The following is a 21,776-nucleotide window of genomic DNA, read 5'->3' as shown; positions in this document are numbered from 1 at the left end:
TTGTATAGATTTTGACAGATAGCGTACTGCGGTCCACCAAGAGCTAGACTCAAACTCGGCACTGACCCTCTAAACAACTTTGGGTCCTGAAGACATTTAAACTTCAGATGTGATCCATTAGAAGCCTGCTATATTATCTGAAATACTCCTGAGAGCTATCATTCCTTAAAATACACCTTTTCCTCATTTGTTTCGCTCATTATATTCACATTAGGAAAAAAATGAAACCGTCTCAGATAAATCCAGGTGTGGTTAAGAATCTGAATTGCAGTCACCAGCAGTAACAAAAGTTCTGAGAACTGCAATAGATCATTTTACTTCCTCTTTATTAGCTGACTCGAAGCTTACCCTCATTGCACAATAAATTGGAATGTAGTCTCCAAATCTCAAAGCAGTTAGTAACTGAAATGATTACTATCTTAAATGTCATATGCTCATTTGCCGTTTACTAGGTATACTGTGCTTCCCCCTCCCCACCCTACACTCATGTGTCTGACTTAGCTCACTAGGAATCTTAAAACAACAGTCAGGGGCAGCGGGGTGGTTCAGTCAGTTAAGTGTCTGACTCTTGATTTTGGCTCGGATCACGGGTCATGATCTCGCGGTGTGTGGGTTCGAGCCCCATGTCCGGCTTTGCGCTGACAGCGTGCAGCCTGCTTGGGATTCTGTCTCCATCTCTATCTGTCCCCATCCCCCACTTGCTCTTTGTATCTTTCTCAAAAATAAATGAAAATAAGACCTAAAAAAAAAAAAAAAACCCAAAAACCCCAACAACCCCAACAACGCGACTTTTAGCGGTGGAGGGCGCAGCCCCAACCGATCACCTTGATGGCCAAGCCTGCTGGAGTCAATCTCTCCGCATTCCGCTCACTGAGGCAGTCCTCTCCCATCAGAGACGTGAGGTGCTGCAGACATTCTGCGTGTCCCTGCGATGCGGCCACGTGTAAGAGATTGTTGCCACTCTCGTCGTGAATTTTGTCTAGGTTGTCAGCAGCTAGGTGGGGCTGTACAAAGAGTTAAGATTAGAACACTTAAGTCAATAATCAGAACGAGATGCTGTGGGGGTTCTGCTGCGGGCACTGGTAAGAAGAGATGATCTTCCGGAAGCTCTGGTGCCAATCCTGGGGATGTAGTAAGTCAAAATTCCTTACCATCAATTCTGATGACTGCCCATTACAGAGTTTGCTCTGCTACCCTTGAGAACATGAATTCTCAAGAGACTTATCTTCATGGGAGACATGGAGACTGGGATAGGTCAACAAGACTGTGGAGACTCCGAGCTGGCTTTCTAAACAACTGCAATGGTATTTATGGTAATTGGCAAATTCCCTCTCTGTCTACTCCACTCGACTGCTAAGTGCTGACAGCCAGACTGTGTTTTATTCTCTGTTGTAGGTTTGTTGAATGAAGGAACTACTTCTCTCAATCATCTCGTCTGCCTTGAACTACAGAGAATTGGCTTTCACTGCAAACTCCATGATGGCTGCCATGACTAGCGCCACCACGGGGTTCTTCTAGACACTTTCACCCCAGACAGACTCCTGGACGCAACCTGGACTTTGATTTTCTCACCTGTAGTGAAGCTTAGTTCCCTGTGTTAGTTCCATTGTTGACAGAGACTGTTGGGTGAACTGACAGGTATTATCACTCGGGAAACATGAAAACATGGGATGGACAAAAGGAAGAAATGAACCAGAAAGAAAAAGAGAGAAAGAGCCAGGAGAAATGGAAAATCTATTTTCAGCAGGAAAACATTTTTTTATTACTTTATTTGGTAAAACCATTCAATCCTATTATCCTATAACAGTGAGATTTGGGATAATGGACCAAGCACATTGTACTTATCTCTGTATGGCTTTACCCTAAGTGGAATCGCACTGCCAAGATATGATGATTTTCTTGAGTGAGACTTTAATTAACATCATGGTATCAGCCCAGGCTTGCTACTGTTTGATCCAAGTCTGGAAGCCAGAAAAGAACAATGCAGGTAGATGGGGTGTGATTTCGGCTGAGCTCTCTCTGAGCCGAGGCAGAAGAGGCTTTTCTTACACATCATGTTAACTCTGTGACTGGAGCCTTTGGAAAAGCTTCTTTACACTCCCTAGACATGCAGAGCTGGACTGAGTAAAAGCCCCATGTAGGTCAGAGGGCAACCAAGCTCTAGGGTAAGCTCTATCTGCAAACGTTCTTAAACGTCCTGGTCCAACTTTTCTGAATAATGATCAGGATAAAACAGAAGACCCTCTGTTCATGGATCTGGCAGGTCCACCATCAGCAAGGAACACACACGTCCCCACGAGTAAGTGAGTGGGAACATTAGGGACCATTTGAAAAGGGAAAAGAAAGACATAAAGAGTCGTGTTAAAGCAAGTGCTGGACTTGTGTTTTTGTTTTATTTTTTTAAATTTTTTTTTACATTTATTTATTTTTGATAGAGAGAGACAGAGCACAAGTGGAGGAGGAGCAGAGAGAGAAAGAGAAGCAGAATCGGAAGCAGGCTCCAGGCTCCGAGCTGTCAGCACAGAGCCCAACGTGGGGCTCGAACTTACTAACCATGAGATCATGACCTGAGCCAAAGTCGGACGCTTAACCGACTGAGCCACCCAGGTGCCCCTAGACTTGTGTTGTTTTAGATTATGTGTCCCATTTCAGTCAAAGTCCTGCAAAGTTAAAGGGGAATAACTCTCCCTCTATAGCTGTTTATTTTCCCTGGTACTAATCCAAAGTTGGATTTTAAACTTCAAAAGGCACATCATCAAACTAAAGCTACGAGTAAAGATTAAGGCAGGATGGGAACAAACACTCATCATTCTGTTACTCATGAAGGAGTTGGTAAAACTGGAGTCTCTAGATTACCGAATTAGATCATACTCACCAGGAGAGATATCTGTCCTTCTTTAACGATGTTCAAGATGCTTTTCCCTTTTTTCAGATACTCACTCCTTTCTTCTGGGCCTTGGGAGCTGGTCCAGCTCACACCCCCGATCTGCTCTTCCAGTTTGGGTTCTGTTGCGGAGGACTGTGGATGGAAGTCCCTGAGCTGGCAGTCTGGCATTGCCTTCTCGCGCTTTCGACTATGAGGCTCACTAAAGGTCTTGTTTAGGAAGTCCTTGCTCTGGTTTTCAGGCTCGTATGCGGAGCCACACTTAACCAAAGGCGGTGAGCTCTCAGATTCTTCAGCAGAGAGCTTTTGCTGGTCGCGGATGATGGATGACGCTTTTCTCAAGTGAGGGCTTTTCACGGGAGAAAGAACACAGAATGGTGTCAGGGTGGACGGTGAGCTCTCGGCACTTCCGGGAGAACAGGCTTTGCCAGAAAGGCCATTGATGGTTGTGCACAAACCCAAAATTCTCTTATCTGAAGTCACCTTGGTAAAAGGGGCAAGCTGTTGACTGGATTTAATGTAAGGCACATCCAGAATCTCATCCATGTCGAGGTCATAATGCTCCAGTTCACCCAGCAAGGTGCTGGGCTCGGTGCTCTTACTTTGGGGGCCACTGTCTCCATCTCCAGGGCTGAGCTCCTCAGGTGGGGGGCCTGGCTCTGAATCACTCCCTTTCTGGTACTCCACCTTCTGGTTCTTTTGGTCATCACTTTCATTGTTGTCCAGAGTCTCTGGCTGGTGTTTCAGTGGGGAAACTCGCTTCACGGGACGGAACTTACTGTACACATCAGCGATGCCTGTGGGCTTCTGCGTGTTTGTGATGAGAGCCGACACACTGCAATTCCAGCTCGAACTAGAAACTGTTTTGAAATATATAAAAGAGGAGAGCATTACATTGAAACACTGAAGGTATCTTGGCCATGCGGCCAGACATGGACCACTCAGGTTACGTTCAAAGAAAGCCCCTGTCTAAGGGGACACCTGTAGGGAGAAGGCAAATCAAACACAAGATATCCCAAAACAAACGGTTCATACTTACCACTAGAACACAGTGAGTGATAAAAGTGATAGCATATTGGCTCAAAACGAACTCAAGTAGGAAGCATGGTAAAAGGAGACAGCCAAAACAACAACAAACCCCGACAGATTTTTAGGTTCATTCCCTGGATGGCTATACCTCTTTGGAAGTATTATGAGACTTGTCACCACCTGGAGAAGCAGAATTGGAGACAGGATCCTCTATGTTAAATAAACTTCCAAACTAGTTTAGGAAGACAAGGGATGAACGTACACACATGCGTATATGTGCGTGCACTCACACATGCACATCCTTAAAGCTTAAGAAGTCTCATATAAAGAAGGGGTAAGTTATTTAATATTGGGCAAACTCAAACTGTGACCTACTGGGAGATTTTCTCCCGCAGATGAGTATCCCAACGAACCGTCGCTCGGGGAATTTCACCATGCTTTCTGGCATATGCACACAGCAACATAATGTATTTGTACTTTATAACTGAACACGCGGGAAGATTCAAAGCTGCCCTCCATTGTTGGCAAAGCTGGGAAGAACCAGGAGGAGAGGAAGTTACAAAGGGAGAGTGAGATGTGCAGATTAGTGGGTTTTTTTTTTTTTTTTTTTTTTTTTTTTTTTTTTTTTTTTTTTTTTTTTTTCCTTCTCATTTCTCTGCAAAGCTCAGATAAAAAGTGCATAGTTTGTCTTTGAGTGAGGGTCTGGTTGAGATGGAGCGTCCAGTGAAAGAGCAATGTGTCTGGACGTTGAAGGTAAGAACACCATCTCTCCCAGTCAGCCTCATGAAAGGCAACCCCGTGCCTTCTTGTGGTGCAGGGTGACAGGACACCAGTCTCCTCCATTGTGATGATCCTGCCTCCTCTCTGGGACACTCCCCTGACTAGACCGATGACCCAGCTCTTGGAAACTTGTAGGTCACTGATTTATGGACCCCTCCTCCTCCTCTTCCATTACATTTACACCATCCCCCTTGGAAGGGGGGAGGTTTCAGGACATGCCTTCCAACTAGGAGCTCTCTCTCTCCTCTTCTGGAACAATTGGTGGGAAGTATTTAATCCCAAAGCATGTGCTTGTGTCTGTTCTTTGCTACTGGGCACAACCAAAGAATTAAAGAGATGGGGTGTATTCAGGTCTGTAACTTCTATGACAGTCCCCAGCTCCCACTAAATCCTGGGTGAAAGTGGCATACAAGTCATTAAAAGCTCCCCAAATTTAGATCGCTGGTCATTCTTGTTCTTACTGGGATATATCTAAAAGGATTCAGAGAAGTTCTGGAAGTAAGTTACGGAGGTGAGAGAAAGTGTTCTGAGCCTGAATGCGATGTAATTGTTGGTGGATGGCTCTTTCCTCCAAAAGAGACCAAAATTTCGCATAGGTTTTCAGAAGGTCTGCACTAAGCGAAATTATGGCTCTGAGACCTTTAACGTCTAAGAAGAGGACATTATGAGCTGTGGCGACAAGCCTGGATTCTGTCCAGTAAGGGACAGGTATTAACGAGGAATGGTCCAGGAGGGAAGGGAGGTATCTAGATGCCGTTAAGCTGCGGCACCTCTTCTTTTTCGCTGACTCTGCTTCTAAGCTGTACCCAGTACTTGGCACAGAGAATACAATTAACAAACGCGAGTACTTGAATTTGAATCTCACTCTGCGCAACGCATTAAATCTCCTTCGAAGTGCCCAAAGCGCATCCTTCTCAGGGATTTACAGCTTAATATCACAGGGGACGAAAGCCCCCGTTAATAAACTCAGAGGAGTGATAATCACCAATAAGAGTTGGATCTTCTAAAGTTATTTATGAGAAGTAAATATGCAAAGGCAAAGCCTAATTCCAGTTGGTCCATTATATATTTAAAAGGTTTCCTATCCTTTATAGGTCCATTTTTCCCTAAAAATGTGAAGCTATGAAAAATTGTCTGCCAGAAACTTCCGCCAAGCTTTTCTCTCTTCCTTTCAAGAACACATGGTTACTTCTTTAAAATAGCAGAGAGATAGCAGACACAGAATTTACAATGTGTAAATATGCCTTTAATTTTATCCACTATTTTTTCTAAAAAGCTTAAAATACGGTGGCGTGTGTGCGTATGCGCACGTGTGTGTGTATCCCTTAACATTTCAGGAATACATACTAATTGTTAGGCATGGTATTTGCTAATATTTTGCCAATTACCTTGATTCCTTTGAAACTTCTTGAAAATGTGCATCTCAGGATGTGATAAAAACCTTTAAAGTCACATAACTTAGTGGACCAATACAACGAGTGCATTGTGCCAATACATTTATGTATTGTATAAGGTCGTGGGTTCAAAGGGCTACTCTTTTATGTTGGCTTTATTTACATGTGAAATTTTTTCCAAGTGATACAGGGAAATGGATACCATATGTTTCCCAGCTGTTTTGTACTGACAGGAGCCATTAAGAATGCTCTATGGAAATGAATTCTGTCTGAGTCTTATAAAAACACTTCTTTCCACAGAAGGGTCTAGAAACTGAAGAAGAGGCATCAACATTAGGCTTGTTGTCCTTCCTCTTATTTAAACGTATGACTCTTTTTTAGGCTGAGAGGGTGAACTCTATGCTTTCTAGTCTGTGTCTTGATGACCAGGAAAAAAAAAATCCCAGTTACATAAAACTGATTGTTTAAGAGACTCTCATGAGACGGCTCTAATTTATTACTGTATACACTCATCTGAGGAAGAAGGGAAATTTTATTCTATACATAAAACAAAACTTTATATTGTTTCTCCTAAGCTGGGAAAATGAGCATTTTAAGCACAACATAAGAAGAAGGAATACTTATGATTGAAAAGATTTTAACTTACAGTTCTGTAAGTCTACTCCAAATTTCATTTATACTATTGTTCTACCCCAACACCATAATCAATTTCTTAAAACACATGGAAATAAAGTTCAGACTAACTACAGTTACTAGAAAGATTTTGAGGCTAAACAGGTTTTCTGGAAATCATGAATAAAGCCTTCATATGTTAAGCTTTAAATCCCTGAAAATTTTCTCTCTTATCTTATTAGATCTTTACAAGCTCTATGAGAACAGGGTCTGTGTCTAATTTATCTCTCTCTGGCTCAAAGTTCTCAGCAAACTGCTTTATAGAACTAGGTTCTTAATGACTTCTTGGTTGGATGGATTCATTTTGAACATCTTATGAAAGTAAACATGTCTAATACACCTTAAACCTGTCTACCTGATTATGTCACCATTTTTCTAAAATGGTTGGTACGTAAGTGCAAATGTTTTTGATGCTGATTTATAGACCACCGTGATCTCTTCCAATCTAACTGGCAGTGGGGATGTCCCTGAGCTCCAGCAAGGTGGCCTCCAATTGCCTGCCATCCACACGTTGCCATTTCTGCCACAAGCATTTAATGTGAGCCTAGGATAGCTGCATACTTGTCACAGGTAGATGTTCCAAAGCTGGGGTCTTACCCCTCTCCTCCCTTACTTGCTCCCTCCCTTTCTCCTCATCGGGCACACACACTCTACTGCGTAGTCTTTGTAAACCTGGCCTGGGTCACATGACCACTCATGCAGTCTCTCAAGCCATCCATCTGCAAAGCATCGCTGGCCTTTCACTTCCCTCGACCTGTGGGTCTCATCCCCCCAGGCACCAAATCTGGCTGTGGCCTGATCCCAAATTTCTCTCAAGTCTGGTCTCTCTTGTCCATCCTGTTACACTGACTAGTCCACGCTGGGACCCTTGCACTGCAAAGTTCTAGTGACTTCTCTGGTCTCCCTTTGTAGTCCTGAGTTTTCCCTCTTCATATAGGTGTGATTTTGTCACTTCTTAGCTCAAAATCCTCAGGTGGCCCTGTATTGCCTATGACGTTTCCCCCTATGTCACATGCATATCCTTGTAGTATCTAAGATGACACACAGGAACCATGATGAATACTCCTGACTTAGAAAATAAGGAAGCTTTAGGGTGTCTGGGTGGCCCAGTCAGTTAAGTGTCCGACTTCAGCTCGGGTCGTGATCTCACGGTTTGTGGGTTCGAGGCCCACGATGGGCTCTGTGCAGACAGCTCAGAGCCTGGAGCCTGCTTCGGATTCTGTGTCTCCCTCTCTCTTTGTTCTTCTCTGCTCATGCTCTCTCTCTCTCTCAAAAATAAATAAACATTTAAAAATTAAAAAGGAAAGTAAGGAAGCTTTATGCCATTCAACTGCCTTTTTTCCTCCTAATTAATTTAAGGAATCTCAGTTTGGTGCTACAATGAATTTAACTCCTCTCCAAAACTTATCATCTCCCTTAAAAATGACGAGACAGCAGGTCTCAGGCTCGGAGACTTTCACAAGCAAAGACTTAACAGGACTGTTTTATTTTCGTCACATTCATTTTAATGATGACCTTTAATTTATTGCAATTGACGTTGATTTTTCTTTTTTTTTAATGTTTATTTATTTTGAGAGAGAGAGAGCACGTGCACACATGAGTGAGTGGGGGAGAGGCAGAGAAAGGAGAGAGAATCTCAAGCAGGCTCTGCACTGTCAGTTTGCTATGTGGGGCTAGATCTCATGAACTGCGAGATCATGACCTGAGCTGAAACCAAGAGTCAGACGCTTAACCGAGGTTAACCTGGTTAACGCTTAACCTGAGCCACCCAGGTGCCTGACGCTGGTTTTCTATTTACAATACTGATGTGAAGTTTCTTTTGAAAACAGGTGTTTCAAAGTAAGGCATTTTAGGAAACTGTAAGATAGATAATAGTATGAGTAGTATAAAGGTAGAGCAAAAATAACATAAGACAACTTTGGATACGACACATATGGTGGAATTAACACTTAAATTACTAAAGTTTGGGAAACTAAATTCCTTAGCATAGGATGCAGCAGTTTTTATGCAGACATAACGTCAGAGATTTTGTGGGTTTGGTTCCAGACCACTACAATAAAGGGAATCTTTCAATAAAGCAAGTCAAGTGAATCTTTTGGTTCCCCAGTGCATATAATAGTTACATCCACACTATACTGTAGTCTATTAATTGTGTAACTGCATTATGCCCAAAAAACAGTATATAGACCTTAACTAAAAATACTTTATTGCCGCAAAACGCCAGTTACCATCTTTTTGCTAGAGGAGGATCTTGCTTTGATGTTGATGGCTGTTGACCGATCAGACTGTGGGAAGCTCTGGCACTCTCTTAAAGTAAGACCACAATGAAGTTTGTCACACTGACAGATTCACTAATGGCTTCTCTGTAGCACGTGATTTGCAGAACGGCCGAATTTCTCTCACAATTGGACACAATCCTCTCAAAGCCTACCACTGTTTGATCAACTAAGCGCAAGTCATGTTCTAGTTCCTTTGCTGTAATTGAATAATCTTCACGGCATCTTCCCCAGGAGTACATTCAATTTCAAGAAACCACTTTCTCTGCTCCTCCATCCATTCAAGTTTTATCATGAGATTTGCAGCAATTTAGTCCCATCTTTAGGCTCCTCTTCTAATGCTAATTCTCTTGCTGTTTCCACCATATCTGCAGTGACTTCGTCCACTGAAGTCTAGAAACCCTGACAGTCGTCCATGAGGGTGGAAATCAATGTCTTCATACTCCTGTAAATGTTGATATTTTGACCGGCTCCCATGAACGACATATGTTCTTAATGGCGTCGAGGCTGGTGAATCCTTTCCAGAAGGTTTTCAATTTACGTTGCCCAAAGCCATCAAAAGAATCACTATCTATCACAGCTATTGCCTTACAAAATATATTTTTTCAATAACAAGACTTGAAAGTTGAAATGACTCCTTGATCCACCAGCCGCAGAAGGAATGTTGTATTAGCAGGCAAGAAAGCAGTGTTCAGGTCACTGTACTCCTCCATCAGAGCTCTTAGGTGACCAGGTGCATTGTCCACGAGCAGTCATATTTTCAAAGAAATCTTTTTTTCTGAGCAGTAGGTCTCAGCAGTGGGCTTATAATATTCAGTAACTCATTCTGTAAACAGATGTGCTGTTATTCAGGTTGTGTTGTTTCATTTGCAGAGCACAAGGTGGGTAGATGTAGCAGAATTCTTAAGAGCCCTAGGGTTTTCAGAATGGCAAATGAGCAGTGGCTTCAACTTAAAGTTACCAGCTATGTTAGCCCCTAATAAAAGAGTCACCTGTCCCTTCAAGCCAGGCACTGACTTCTTTTTAGCTATGAAAAGTCCTAGATGACCTCTTCTTCCCCTAGAGGGCTGTTTCATCTACACAGAAAATCTGTTGCTTAGTGTAGCCGCCTTCATGAATGATCCCAGCTAGATCTTCTGGATAACTTGTTACAGCCTCTACCTAAGCATGTGCCGTCCCCCCTTGCACTTCTATGGGACAGAAAGCTTCTTACCTTAAACTTCATGCACCAATGTCTGCCAGCTTCAAACTTTTCTTCTGCAATTTCCTCACCTCTCCTGGCCCTCACATATTGAAGAGAGTTAGAGCCTTGCTCCGGATGAGGCTTTGGCTTAAGGAGATGTTCTGAAGGGACCATTAAAACTCTCTCCATATCAGCAATAAGGCTGTGTTGCTTTCGAATCTTCCGTGTGTTCACTAGAGAAGCGCTTTAAATTTCCTTCAACAATTTGTACTTGCCTTCATGACTGACTGCCTTTTGGTGCAGCAAGAGGCCTAGCTTTTAGCCTATCCTGGCTTTGGATCATGCCTCTCCCAACAAACTTAATCATTTCTAGCTTTTTTATTTTTTATTTATATCCAAGTTAGTTAGCATCTAGTGCAATAATGACTTCAGGAATAGATCCCAGTGATTCATTCCCTGAGTATAACACCAGTGCTCATCCCAACAAGTGTCCTCCTTAAAGCCCATCACCCATTTTCCCCGCCCCCTACCCCCACCCCATCAGTCCTCAGTTTGTTCTCTGTATTTAAGTGTCTCTTATCATTTTGTCCCCCTCCCTGTTTTCATATTATTTTTGCTTCCCTCCCCTTTGGTTCATCTGTTTTGTACCTTAAATTCCACAGATGAGTGAAGTCATAATCATTTCTAGCTTTGATTTGAAGTGGAGACATGCAACTCTTCCTTTCATGTGAACACTTTGAGGTCCTTGTAGTACTCTTAATTGGCCAAATTCTGAAACTGGAATGTCTCAGGGAATAGGGAGGCCCAAGGACAGGGAGAGGGATGGGAAAATGGCTGGTCGGTGCACCAGTCAGAACACTCACCACATTTATCAATTAGCTTTACCATCTGCTATGGCCATGGAGTGTGGCGCTCCAAAAACAAATGCAAGAGTAACATCAAAGATCACTGATGATAGATAACATAACGAACATAATAAGAATGAAAAAAACTGAAAAACTGTGAGAATTACCAAAATGTGACATGGATATGAATCGAACAAACGCTGTTGGAAAAATGGCCCAGAGAGACGTGCTCGACACAGCACTACCACAGACCTTCAACTTGAAAACCACAATGAAATATTTGACAAGCTCAATAAAAAGGAAGCACAATAAAAGGAGGTATGCCTATATTTATTTTATTTTTTTAATGTTTATTTTTGAGAGAGAGAGAGAGAGAGACCATGAGCAGGGGAGGCGCAGAGAGGGATGGGGACAGAGGATCTGAAGTGGGCTCTGTGCTGACAGCAGAGAGCCTCATGTGGGGCTCGAACCCACGAACCCTGAGATCATGACTTCGTGAGCTGAAGTCATCCAGCTAAGCCACCCAGGTGCCTCTGTGTTTATTTTCTAATTTATCTTCTCATCTAAACACTCATCTTCCCACATCACACAATTCCTCCTGCACTGTCATTGCTAAACTCCCTGTTTCTGGATACACCATGTTCCTCCTTCAGTGCTCCTGCCTTTGGGCAAGTTCCCCCTCTCCAGCAAAGCCCTCACTGCTTTCTCTGCCTGAGACAAGGCTCATCTGACAAGATTCCCCTCAAGGCTTACGTCCATGGTGCACTTCCTCAGACTCTCACAGGAAACTCTTGCCCCTTGCTTCTCAACACCCTGAGATACACTTGCCCACGCCTAGAGTTGGGTATTTATGAAGCTCTTTTGCAACTACTCACCCATTCATCAGTCTCACCGTCTGTCTCGACAAGTTCCTCTAAGGCACAGATTGCTCATGAGCTTCCTTGTGTTTATAACTGGCCATCTGTCTAGCACAGCATCTCACAGATAATAGGGCTCAGGGGCCTCTCTCTTAGTGAATGAATGAATAAATGGAGGGGGGAGGGAGAAAAGGAAGAAAGGAATATGCCAGACCAAAGGTGCAAAGTATAGTATATAAATCAGAGTCTTGTAACAATGAGTCCATCTCGCCATATTTTGGGAACACCATGATGAACATCCCAAAAGCGGTGTTAGTGATGTATTGAAGATAGACATTTAGAAGATGTGCGGCATATGGAAATCTTTTTATATATTTCCTACAACAAGTTCCAAGGCCTGATTTCTTCATGTGTAAAATAAAAGGGTTAGACTATATGATTGCTAAGACTGGATCCATCTCTAAATTTCTATGACTATATGGAATGTCTACAAATAACAGGGCTCTCTATTCTAAGTGACTCACTATGAAACACTATAATTCTTCTGGACCCATGTCTTTCAACAGATCCTTACAAATTTATAATTATGAGGCTAAGCTGATTGCTGACACAGAACAACTCTTTGGCTCTTGGGACTGATAAATTAGTATTTTCTTAGGAAGATAATGTACAGCTTGCTATTGCAACAGTGGATTCAATTTTCAAGGCTGAACGTCAATGCTGGCTCCCCAGATGCCCATTTATTTTTCTTCTAAATATGGAGTTATGTGTCCATCTTAGAAAATCGGCTTTGGATATCAAGAGGAGAAAGAAATGGTCAGGATGAAATAGTGTTTCCCCTATTATTCACTGTTAAAAGTTAAATAAATTCTATCTTCCATGAAAAACACAATGGTCAGCTTTACTCGTAAGTGCCTTAAACTGTGCCTAACGATGTGCTTTACATCTATAGCTACCGGAAGCCTGAGGACCTTCACGGACATAGCTGCTAAGTTCTCCAACATTCCACTTCCTTCTATTTTTACACTTAAGGGAGGGACATTTTGAAAGACTGGAGGTGTCAATATTAGAGTCAAGAGTTCCCTTAACCCACAGTAAACTGAAGTCTGCTGTGGGCCTGCTTATTGCCAACATCTGACGCTCTGTAAGGAGGGGTGACAGGTGACTTATGCCATCTCACAATGAGAGGAAGATGGGGTCTGGAATCTTGAGGGTGGACAATCTGCTGGGTACTCCTCCCCACACCATCCTTGGAGACTAGACTGTAACCTGATCCAGAACAAGGGTGGCATTAACTCTGGATTTGGAGAAGTGTGTAGGGCCATTTACATTGGGGGGCACACGTGTGAGGAATGCATGTTCCTGAAATGTTCCCATGGAGTTGCTTGTTCATCGCTTTCATTGATGCCGTAAGCCCTTTATTGAGGGTATTGTGAGTCTGAAGGGGAAATACTGAGCACGTCCTTATTATAAAAATATCAACCAAAGATCTATTCACATTAAGACATTAAAATACTATTGGAAAAGATTCATTGATTTGCTTCTAAAGTTCCGACTTCAAGTGGCTGTTGGTATCAGGCAGCTCTTGAAAGGGTCAGTTTCATGTTTCATTATTTCCAGCTCTTCCCAGGACTGTGAAGACTTGCTCCTATAAATTTGTGCCCTATCTCTACCCATCCCTTTGTTCTGTGAAAACTCATTTAATACTCAAGCCCTTACTACACTAGGTAGGAAAGTCGCTTCACCAAAGAGGCACGTTCTATCATGAAATCACTCAATACTTTGACAAGTTTAAAACTTTGAGCTTCAAAAGTACAGTTTACGTTTCAGAACAGGAGTTGGTGGGTCTGAAGAAAGTATATGGTTTCAGAGTTATTCTGTCATGTAAAAAGTATGCTGACCTTCACTTTGCCATTAGCAAAACCTCGTGAGTGCATTAAGTCTTGCATTCACTCCAGGTCCATTTTCCAGGCTCCTTTCTTTCTTTCCCTCCCTTCCTGTGCTGAATTGGAGAGAGAGACATGCATGTCAAGGGACAGCGGAGAGGCTCACCCAGCAAAGAAGCACTGAAACCAGGGAGAGCTTACTCTGGGTGGTATCTGGAAAGTGTTAGGAAGCTCAGTGTGGTTTTGCAAAGTGCAGACACACACCAGTTTTAACTGAAGGTGGCGATGTTTTACAGTGCTGATCTACAGTCAAAGACAAAGAACACCAGGTTCCTGCGAGCTTTCTTTCCAGAGAAAGAGGAGGCAGATGGAGGAGGGGTGGTGGCTGGAAAATCCGTATGCTACCCCCTACTCTCCAGCCCCAACTGATGACTCCCCAAATGCCCGATTATTTTATTTCTAAAAATGGAGCTAGGTACTTACGTTAGAAATATAGCTTTAGATCCAAAAAGAGAAACAGAAGGGGTTATGTCTTCAGGGCATAAGGGTATTCCCTACTGTTTTCTGGCTAAAAGCGAAATGAATTCTATCTTACCTGAGAAGCCAAGTGGTGAGTCTGTGAAATCGGGCCCCATTTTGAAAAGGATACTGTTTAAGGTCTGGAGGGGGTAGGGGAAATGGGAGGAAGGCCCAGTGCTGGCCTGCAGCATACTCTTTCTCTCCACAGCCCGCCTGGTTGGGGGGCGGGAGTCTGTTCTCAAGAGCTCCCACCTGGGCCACAGGTTTTAGTTCATGGCCCTCGGAACAGACAGGTGGAGCAAAACTAAGCAAAGCACGTACTGTTGCTCTTCCCGGGATAAATGAACAGCAGGGCTACTGCGTTCTGTCTTCTGGTGCAGTTTGCCATGTACTTCACAAGCATTATGGTCAACAATGGGGAAAAAAAACAACCCTTATGTGTATTTTAAGAATTTCTCAAAATTATATATTAAAAAAAATTTTTAGGGGTGCCTGGGTGGCTCAGGTCATGATCTCACTTCTCGTGGGACTTTGGCTCAGGTCATGATCCCACCACTACTGGGTCCAAGCCCCGCGTCGGGCTCTGTGCTGACAGCACAGAACCTCCTTGGGATTCTTTTTCTCTTCCTCTCTCTCTGCCCATTCTCTGCTCTATCTTGTGCTCTCAAAATAAATAAATAAGTAAACATTTTTTAAAAATGCAGATCCTGATTCAAGAGTCTGAGGTAAGGTCCGAGAGCCTGCCTTTCTAACAAGCTTGTAGGTCATGCCGATGGGTGGTGGTCCTGGCCCTGGGCCACACTGTGAGATGCCCCAGAAGGGTTGGACTTTTTCAGGTGACACTTGACTCTCTCTGAGGACCCTTCAACTATGAGACTCTAGGATTCTGTGTCTATGACTTGAGTTTCTTTTATGACCTTTTTTTTTTTTTTTTTTTAGGGGAAGAGTCAGCACAAAGGAGGCATGTGAATAACGAAGGCTCATTTAAAATTAAAAATATATACATTTTAAAAATGCTTATTCATTTTTTGAGAGAGAGACAGCTTGACAGAGCACAAGTGGGGGAGGGGCAGAGAGAGACAGAGAGACCCAGAATCTGAAGCAGGCTTCAGGCTCTGAGCTGGCAACACAGAGCCCGACATGGGGCTCAAACTCATGAACCATGAGATCATGAACTGAGCTGAAGTCGGACACTTAACCCAGTGAACTACCTAGGTGCCCCTAAAAATTGTTAATGTTTATTTATTTTTGAGAGAGAGCGCGAGCAGGGGAGGGGCAGACAGAGAGGGAGACAGAGAATCCAAAGCAGACTCTGAGCTGTCAGCACAAAGCCCACTGTGGGGCTCAAACACACAAACCATGAGATCATGACCTGAGCTGAAGTTGGACTCTCAACCGACTGAGCCACCTAGAAACCCCAACAGGGCTCATTTTAAATGGGAAGACGGAGCACATTTAGTTTCGGGAGACAAAGAGGATGTTTTCGGCAAGAAGTAGGCAGCTCTCAGAGGTGCCATGAAGCCCTGAAAGTGGTATTGTCCACTCCCCTCCCCAACCCCATTGCACATGCTCACACTTGTGCCTTGGATTGGGAAGACGGGACAGGGAAACCACTCACTCTCCCTTATGACAGGATGGAACTGTGGAGGCCGCACAAGGTACAAGTCACTCTGGAGGCTTCTGGATCGCTTCTTCCTTACCTCTTAGTTTCTTCTTTCCCTTCCCGCCTAAAGGATGCTTATCTCCCTACTTCCAAAGTTTCATCCTTCCTTCCCACAGACTTCCGTGAACTCACTTCTACCAAGATTTCTTTATCAATGTAGAGGGTGGGGGATACGTTTCTTAGAGTTCAATAAAAAATAAACCAAAACACGAGAGAGGAGACCCCTTCCCCGAAGTTTTCTTTCCCTTTAACATTGTCTTTCTTTCTTTTCTTCTTTTTTAAGTTTATTTATTTTCAGAGAGAGAGTCCCACAAATGGGAGAGGGGCAGAGAGCGAGAGGAAGAGACAGGATCCCAAGCAGGCTCTGGGCTGACACAGGGCTCGAACGCATGAACCATGAGATCATGACCTGAGCCGAAATCAAGAGTCGGACGCTTAACTGACTGAGCCACCCAGGCGCCTCGGTCTCATTTCTTAATTCTACAATGCTAGTCAAATGTAGAAAATTAGGGAGCTGTGGTATTTGTAGCTCTGGCTAAGCAAACATAAGAAATGTTCATGGAAAGAGATGACGGGGCAAGTGTGTGATGTATTTAAGCTCTGCTCCTTCTAGCCCCCACTCGTTATTTGCAACATGACCAGAGGTTTACTTTGAACTTTTCCATCATCCCCCTGCTCCTATCTTTCCCCGCACTGACTTACACCCTTCCTCTCAGAAACATAAGCTAAGTGTTAACAGATTAAAGGCAGAGGTGGTCTCTCCCTCTGGATGGGGAGGCAGGTCTACTTTCATGGGTAAGTTTTGGGCTTCATTCAGAACGATGGCCGTGCCCATTCTGTAGCAGCAGGAAAAAGCAGCAGCTAAAAATTTCCCTGCATTATGATTATAACCGTACAAAAACAAGACCTCAGGAAAAGAAAGGCTAGAAACAAATGTAGAGTGACATTTTGTTTTGGTGGCAGGATTAGTTGTAGTTTTTACCTTCCACTTTTTTTCTTTTTATCTTTTTAGAGAAAGAGAGAGAAAGCAAGCATAGCTGGGGGGAGGAGCAGAGGGGGAAAGAGAATCCCAAACAGGCCTGCACTATCAGCACAGAGCCTGACCTGGGGCTTGATCCCAAGACCCTGGGATTATGCCTTGAGCTGAAATCAAGGGTTGGACGCTCAACCAACTGAGCCACTCAGGCACCCCCCTATCTTCCATTTTTCATAATGGATTATATCACCTTTATAAGTGTAGTTTTGGTAAAGAAAAAGAAAAATAATTGTTTTACTTGACTAACATTCTCATCTAGATGTCTTATTGTTTGCACATTTTTACTGTGGTTAGATAACTGAGATTTTTGTCATAGTTGTTAGATTCTTTGCCATATTGGATTGAAGTGTTCATTTTCTTAACTGAGATTTTAGAAAATGTGTTTCTCTCTTCTGTGGAGTCCATTTTGCACTATATCATATGAGATACAGTCATCAGCAGGCCTTCCAATTTAAACTGCCCCACCAACCTTCACTTACAAGCTTTTAGCATTAAACCTTAATAAAATTGAAGATAGAGGGGTTATATATTTAGCACCATCAGCTACGTTACAGAAGGGTCAGGGGGATAAATTTCATGTCAACTTACTCTTTTTGCTGCTGGCTGAAATCCTTGAAAATCTTTAAAAACCACATATTTTCTTATTTTATTTATTTATTTTTTTAATATTTATTTATTTTTGAGAGACAGAGAGAGATAGAGCATAAGCAGGGGAGGGGCAGACAGAAAGGGAGACACAGAATCCGAAGCGGGCTCCAGGCTATGAGCTGTCAGCACAAAGCCAGATGCAGGGTTCGAACTCACGAATCATGAGATAGTGACCTAGGCAGAAGTCAGACGCTTAATCGACTAAGCCACCCAGGTGTTCCCCCCACCTTTTTTTTTTTTTTTAATTTTAGACAGAGAGAGAAAGAGAGCACACGCTGAGGAGAGGGGCACATGGGGAGGGAGAGAGAGAATGGTAAGAGGCTCCATGCTCAGTGTGGAGCCCAATGCAGGGCTCAAGACCAGGACCCTGGGATCATGACCTGAGCCAGAATAAAGAGTTGGATGCTCAACCTACTGAGACACCCAGGTGCCATGAAAACCAAATATTTTCTAAGGTATGGCGTTTGTCACAAAATCTGCTCTCAGAGAGGCTAAAACTATAGCAAATGTGCAATGCGTTTAAATATACAACCACAGTGCCTTTTACCAAGTACCTACCAGATTTGAAGTTTAAAAAGAAAGGCTTTCCTTTGCTCCCTGTAATGTAAATTGTAGTCCATATTATGTAGGGTTTAAAATTCTTTCAGAATTGGGGTGCTTGGATGACTCAGTCGGTTGAGCATCCAGACTTCAGCTCAGGTCATGATCTTGCGGTTTGTGAGTTCGAGCCCCGCGTCGGGCTCTGTGCTGACAGCTCAGAGCCTGAAGCCTGCTTCAGATTCTGTCTCTCTCTCTCTCACTCATTCTCTCTCTCTCTCTCTCTCTCTTTCTGTCTGCCCCTCCCCCACTTACACTCCGTCTGTCTCTCTCAAAAATAAAGCAATAAAAAAATTTTAATTTCTCTCAGAGTCTGTTGTCAAACACATCCCAGGGCCATTTATTACTGTTACATAACTGAGTTTTCTCTCCTCGGTGCATTCTCAGTTCTCAGATGCAGAGCAGCATTAATATTTATCTGCCTTCTTTCATGAGAAAATTATCCAATGGGCTTAGCACATGCGTATTTGGAAAGAATCACAAGACACTGAAAGCATCGTGAATTGAAACCTGTGTGCATTTGAATGTCCAATCAGTTAAAGAAAACTCCAAGTCAATGAAACTGAGTATGTCTGATTTGAACACCATATGTCGACATACATTACTCATCATCTGGAGAAAACCGTACGGCAGAGTTAACACTCACTGCCTTGTGCTCTCCTCTTTTCCTTCATGAGCAGCAGGGATTAAGCGGAGGATACGTGCAAATGTTTCACCAATAACTTCATTTCCCAGGTGCAAGTTTTCACACATAACTTCCTTGCTGCTAATCCTTGTTTCACACCAGTAGCCACCCATGGCTCCTGGGATGAAAATTCCTGCTCAGTTGACTCAACTTCATAGGGCTCTGGAGTCAGAGCTGGTTTCAAAGGCACCTGCCAGGTCCAGAATTTTGGGAAAATTATTTATGCTCTACGAGCCTCAGTTGCCTCGCCATTAAATTGGACATAATAATGGTCTTCCCTCAGAGAATTATCCTGAGGACAAATAAGCTGCTTATGGAGGACCTGGGACACTGAACACCTAAGAAATAACGTGGATCTCTCAACAGCACCAAGGAGCTCCAAAGAGAGGCCAAGTCTGTCCTGAAGGGTGCAATTTCTAGTACTTCACCTCCCTCCGACCTTGTTGTGGGACCTCCAGTACCTTCACACAGCTTTTCAAACTTCTTTTCTTGCAAAAATCTGAAGCTCAGTCACAGTGCAGTGTAACTGATGGAAGATAGTTTGAAATATTATTCCTGGCAGAGGAAACTGTAGATTTCAACAGGAATTGAAGCCCTCGGCTAACAGAAGGGCACCTCTAGGACACGGTCATGCCCATCAGAGAGCTAGTGGAAGTGAGTGGGACGCCGCCCCAAGCCTCTGACAACACTCTGCCATTTGCCTTTCTCAATGCCCACCATGGGCTGCCCCAGGGTCTAGGGATGAAGGGGGGGTGGTGAGCTCTAGGCTGTATGTCTCATGGAAGGGCTTCCAAGGCCACCAGCAGACTCTTCTGATGTTCCGGCTCCTTGAGAGGAAAAGGCAGAAAGGACAGGCATGTGTGTTGTTCCTGCAGCTCACTTGGGAAGGCAGGGGAGTTGGGTGGTGAGTCTTGGCAGGCTGACCGTGGGGCTGACAGGCTCTCATCAGACCACACGTGGAGCCACCCCAGGGTGCTCCAATTTAAAGGAGGGTGCTGGTAATTTGCAGTCATCCGCGAGACAACAAGAATGAGCAGGACACGCTTAAAACTCTGGAGGGAAACTTCAACCTGGAGAAGACAAGACCCGGAGGGCCTGCCATCTCTAAACCCTTGGCACCTTGTCCAGGAGGGGTGGCCCTTCTCCATGGATCCAAAACAAGAACCAGGACTGAGGGATGGAATTTCAGGGATGCTTATTTGGGCTGAAAGTAAACAATGAGCCTTTATGGATGGGTAGCCTCATGGGACTGTGAGCTCTCTGTCATTCGAATGAGCAGGAAGGATAATGAGGATCCCCGTCGATGGGCTTTGGACCACATGATTTTGGTTTTTGGCCTTTTAAAAAACTTTTTATTTGTAAGCCATTAATTTTTCTCATTTGTAAATACATTTATGAAAGTTAAAAAGAATCAGTACAAAGAACACCTGTGTACCTTTTATCCGTATTCATCAACTGTCCACATTTTACTCATTTACTGTATTACCTGCATGTTCACTTGCGCGGTCTATCAGACCAGATAGGTTTTGGGTTCCTTCTGTTGAGAGTTAGGATTCTACACACCGAGGCTTCTTTCCAAGTCACAAGATTTTAGAAAAATTGAAATCCTGCTGGTGGTGCTTTCCATAGCACTTAGCATAAAGCCAAAGTCCGCGTACGTGATCGATCGATAGAGCCCTACAGAGTCTGACTCTGACCATCTCCCAGACCTCATCTTCATTTCGATCACCCTGCTGCAGCTACTCTGGTTTTCTTTTTCTTCCTCATACATGCGAGGCTCATTCCTGGCATAGGGACTTCGCACTTGCTATATAGCTCCTCTGCCTTCAACAATCTGCACTGGTTATCTCTGGCCGGGTCTTTTATTAACACTCCCAGACCCTCCCCTCTCCCCTGCCCCACCAAGTGCCCTCCTCCAACTCCTACAAGTTACTCTATCACATTGCTTCGTCCCCTCTTACCACTGTGTGAAATGATCTGGTATTAATTCGTTTGCTTGCCTTCTTGCCACTCCCCGGAATGTAAACATTGTGAGAACGGGGGCCTTGTCTACATCTTACTTGTTCCCATGTCCTGAGTGTCAATGACAAAAAGTATTCAATTATTTGCTGAATGAATAAATAAAAAGGACAAATGGGTCCGAGAACACCTGGTCAAGGACTTGTTTGTGCAAAAATGGTTTTCAAAAGAGCCTTGATCAGGTGGAGTGTATTCTAAGCGAGGAGAGGTTTGGGGAAGAGTCTCCCCAGAGGCTTCCCCATCCAAAAGAAGGGGTGGACTCTTTTCAGAGGCCAGTGTGCCTTCGACTGCCGTCTGTTTGAAAAGATTACCATAAAGGTAGACATGTGCAAGGCCTCCTGGAGCCAAATCCTCGTGGGTAGTTGATATGAGCAAGAGTGGAGGGGTATAAGGAGGTGGTACTTCCATATCTGGATACCCTTGGAACTGAGAATGCCTCAATGCTTTCAAAAACTAGCTGTGAAAACTCTTTACTATGTTGAGATTCCTTTCAAAGGAGCTCACAGATTATCTACAGTGATGCTACGGATAGATGGATTTTTCTATATGTTCTTTCTCTAGGATCACTCTTGCTCTGGGAGAAAGTAGTTTCGCAGCCTCCCAGTGAGGCCTACATGGGATGCTAGTAAAAGGCCTGAGTCTTGCCCACATACGTCCATTTCCTGTCAGGTCTAACTACTGCCGAGGACCTTGAGCACTGGGTCTTTGCCCTGGGTGAAGTCTAAAAGCTTTGACACTTGAAACTGGCCTCCTTCTCAACCAGAGCGGAAATATCCAACATCACCTATTGCGCAAGAGGTGGG

At 43.7% G+C, this 21,776-nt stretch overlaps 1 protein-coding gene across 6 annotated transcripts in view; it reads right to left on the bottom strand.

The window, feature by feature from the left end:
• Positions 1–21,776, bottom strand: part of LOC122216892 (synuclein alpha interacting protein) — a 157,322-nt gene that overhangs the window by 38,714 nt on the left and 96,832 nt on the right. For all 6 annotated transcript variants that reach the window (XM_042933877.1, XM_042933885.1, XM_042933862.1 and 3 more), the window contains 2 exons: positions 2,876–3,744; positions 825–1,004 (listed from right to left, as the gene is read on the bottom strand). In XM_042933877.1, coding sequence (XP_042789811.1) covers positions 825–1,004; positions 2,876–3,744 — 1,049 coding nt within the window. The remainder of the gene's footprint in view (positions 1–824; positions 1,005–2,875; positions 3,745–21,776) is intronic.

Source organism: Panthera leo, chromosome A1, assembly GCF_018350215.1.
Source record: "Panthera leo isolate Ple1 chromosome A1, P.leo_Ple1_pat1.1, whole genome shotgun sequence".
Taxonomy (NCBI): Eukaryota; Metazoa; Chordata; class Mammalia; order Carnivora; family Felidae; genus Panthera; species Panthera leo.
The sequence above is the reverse complement of the archived record's forward strand: the minus strand, read 5'-3'. Positions and strand labels throughout refer to the sequence as shown.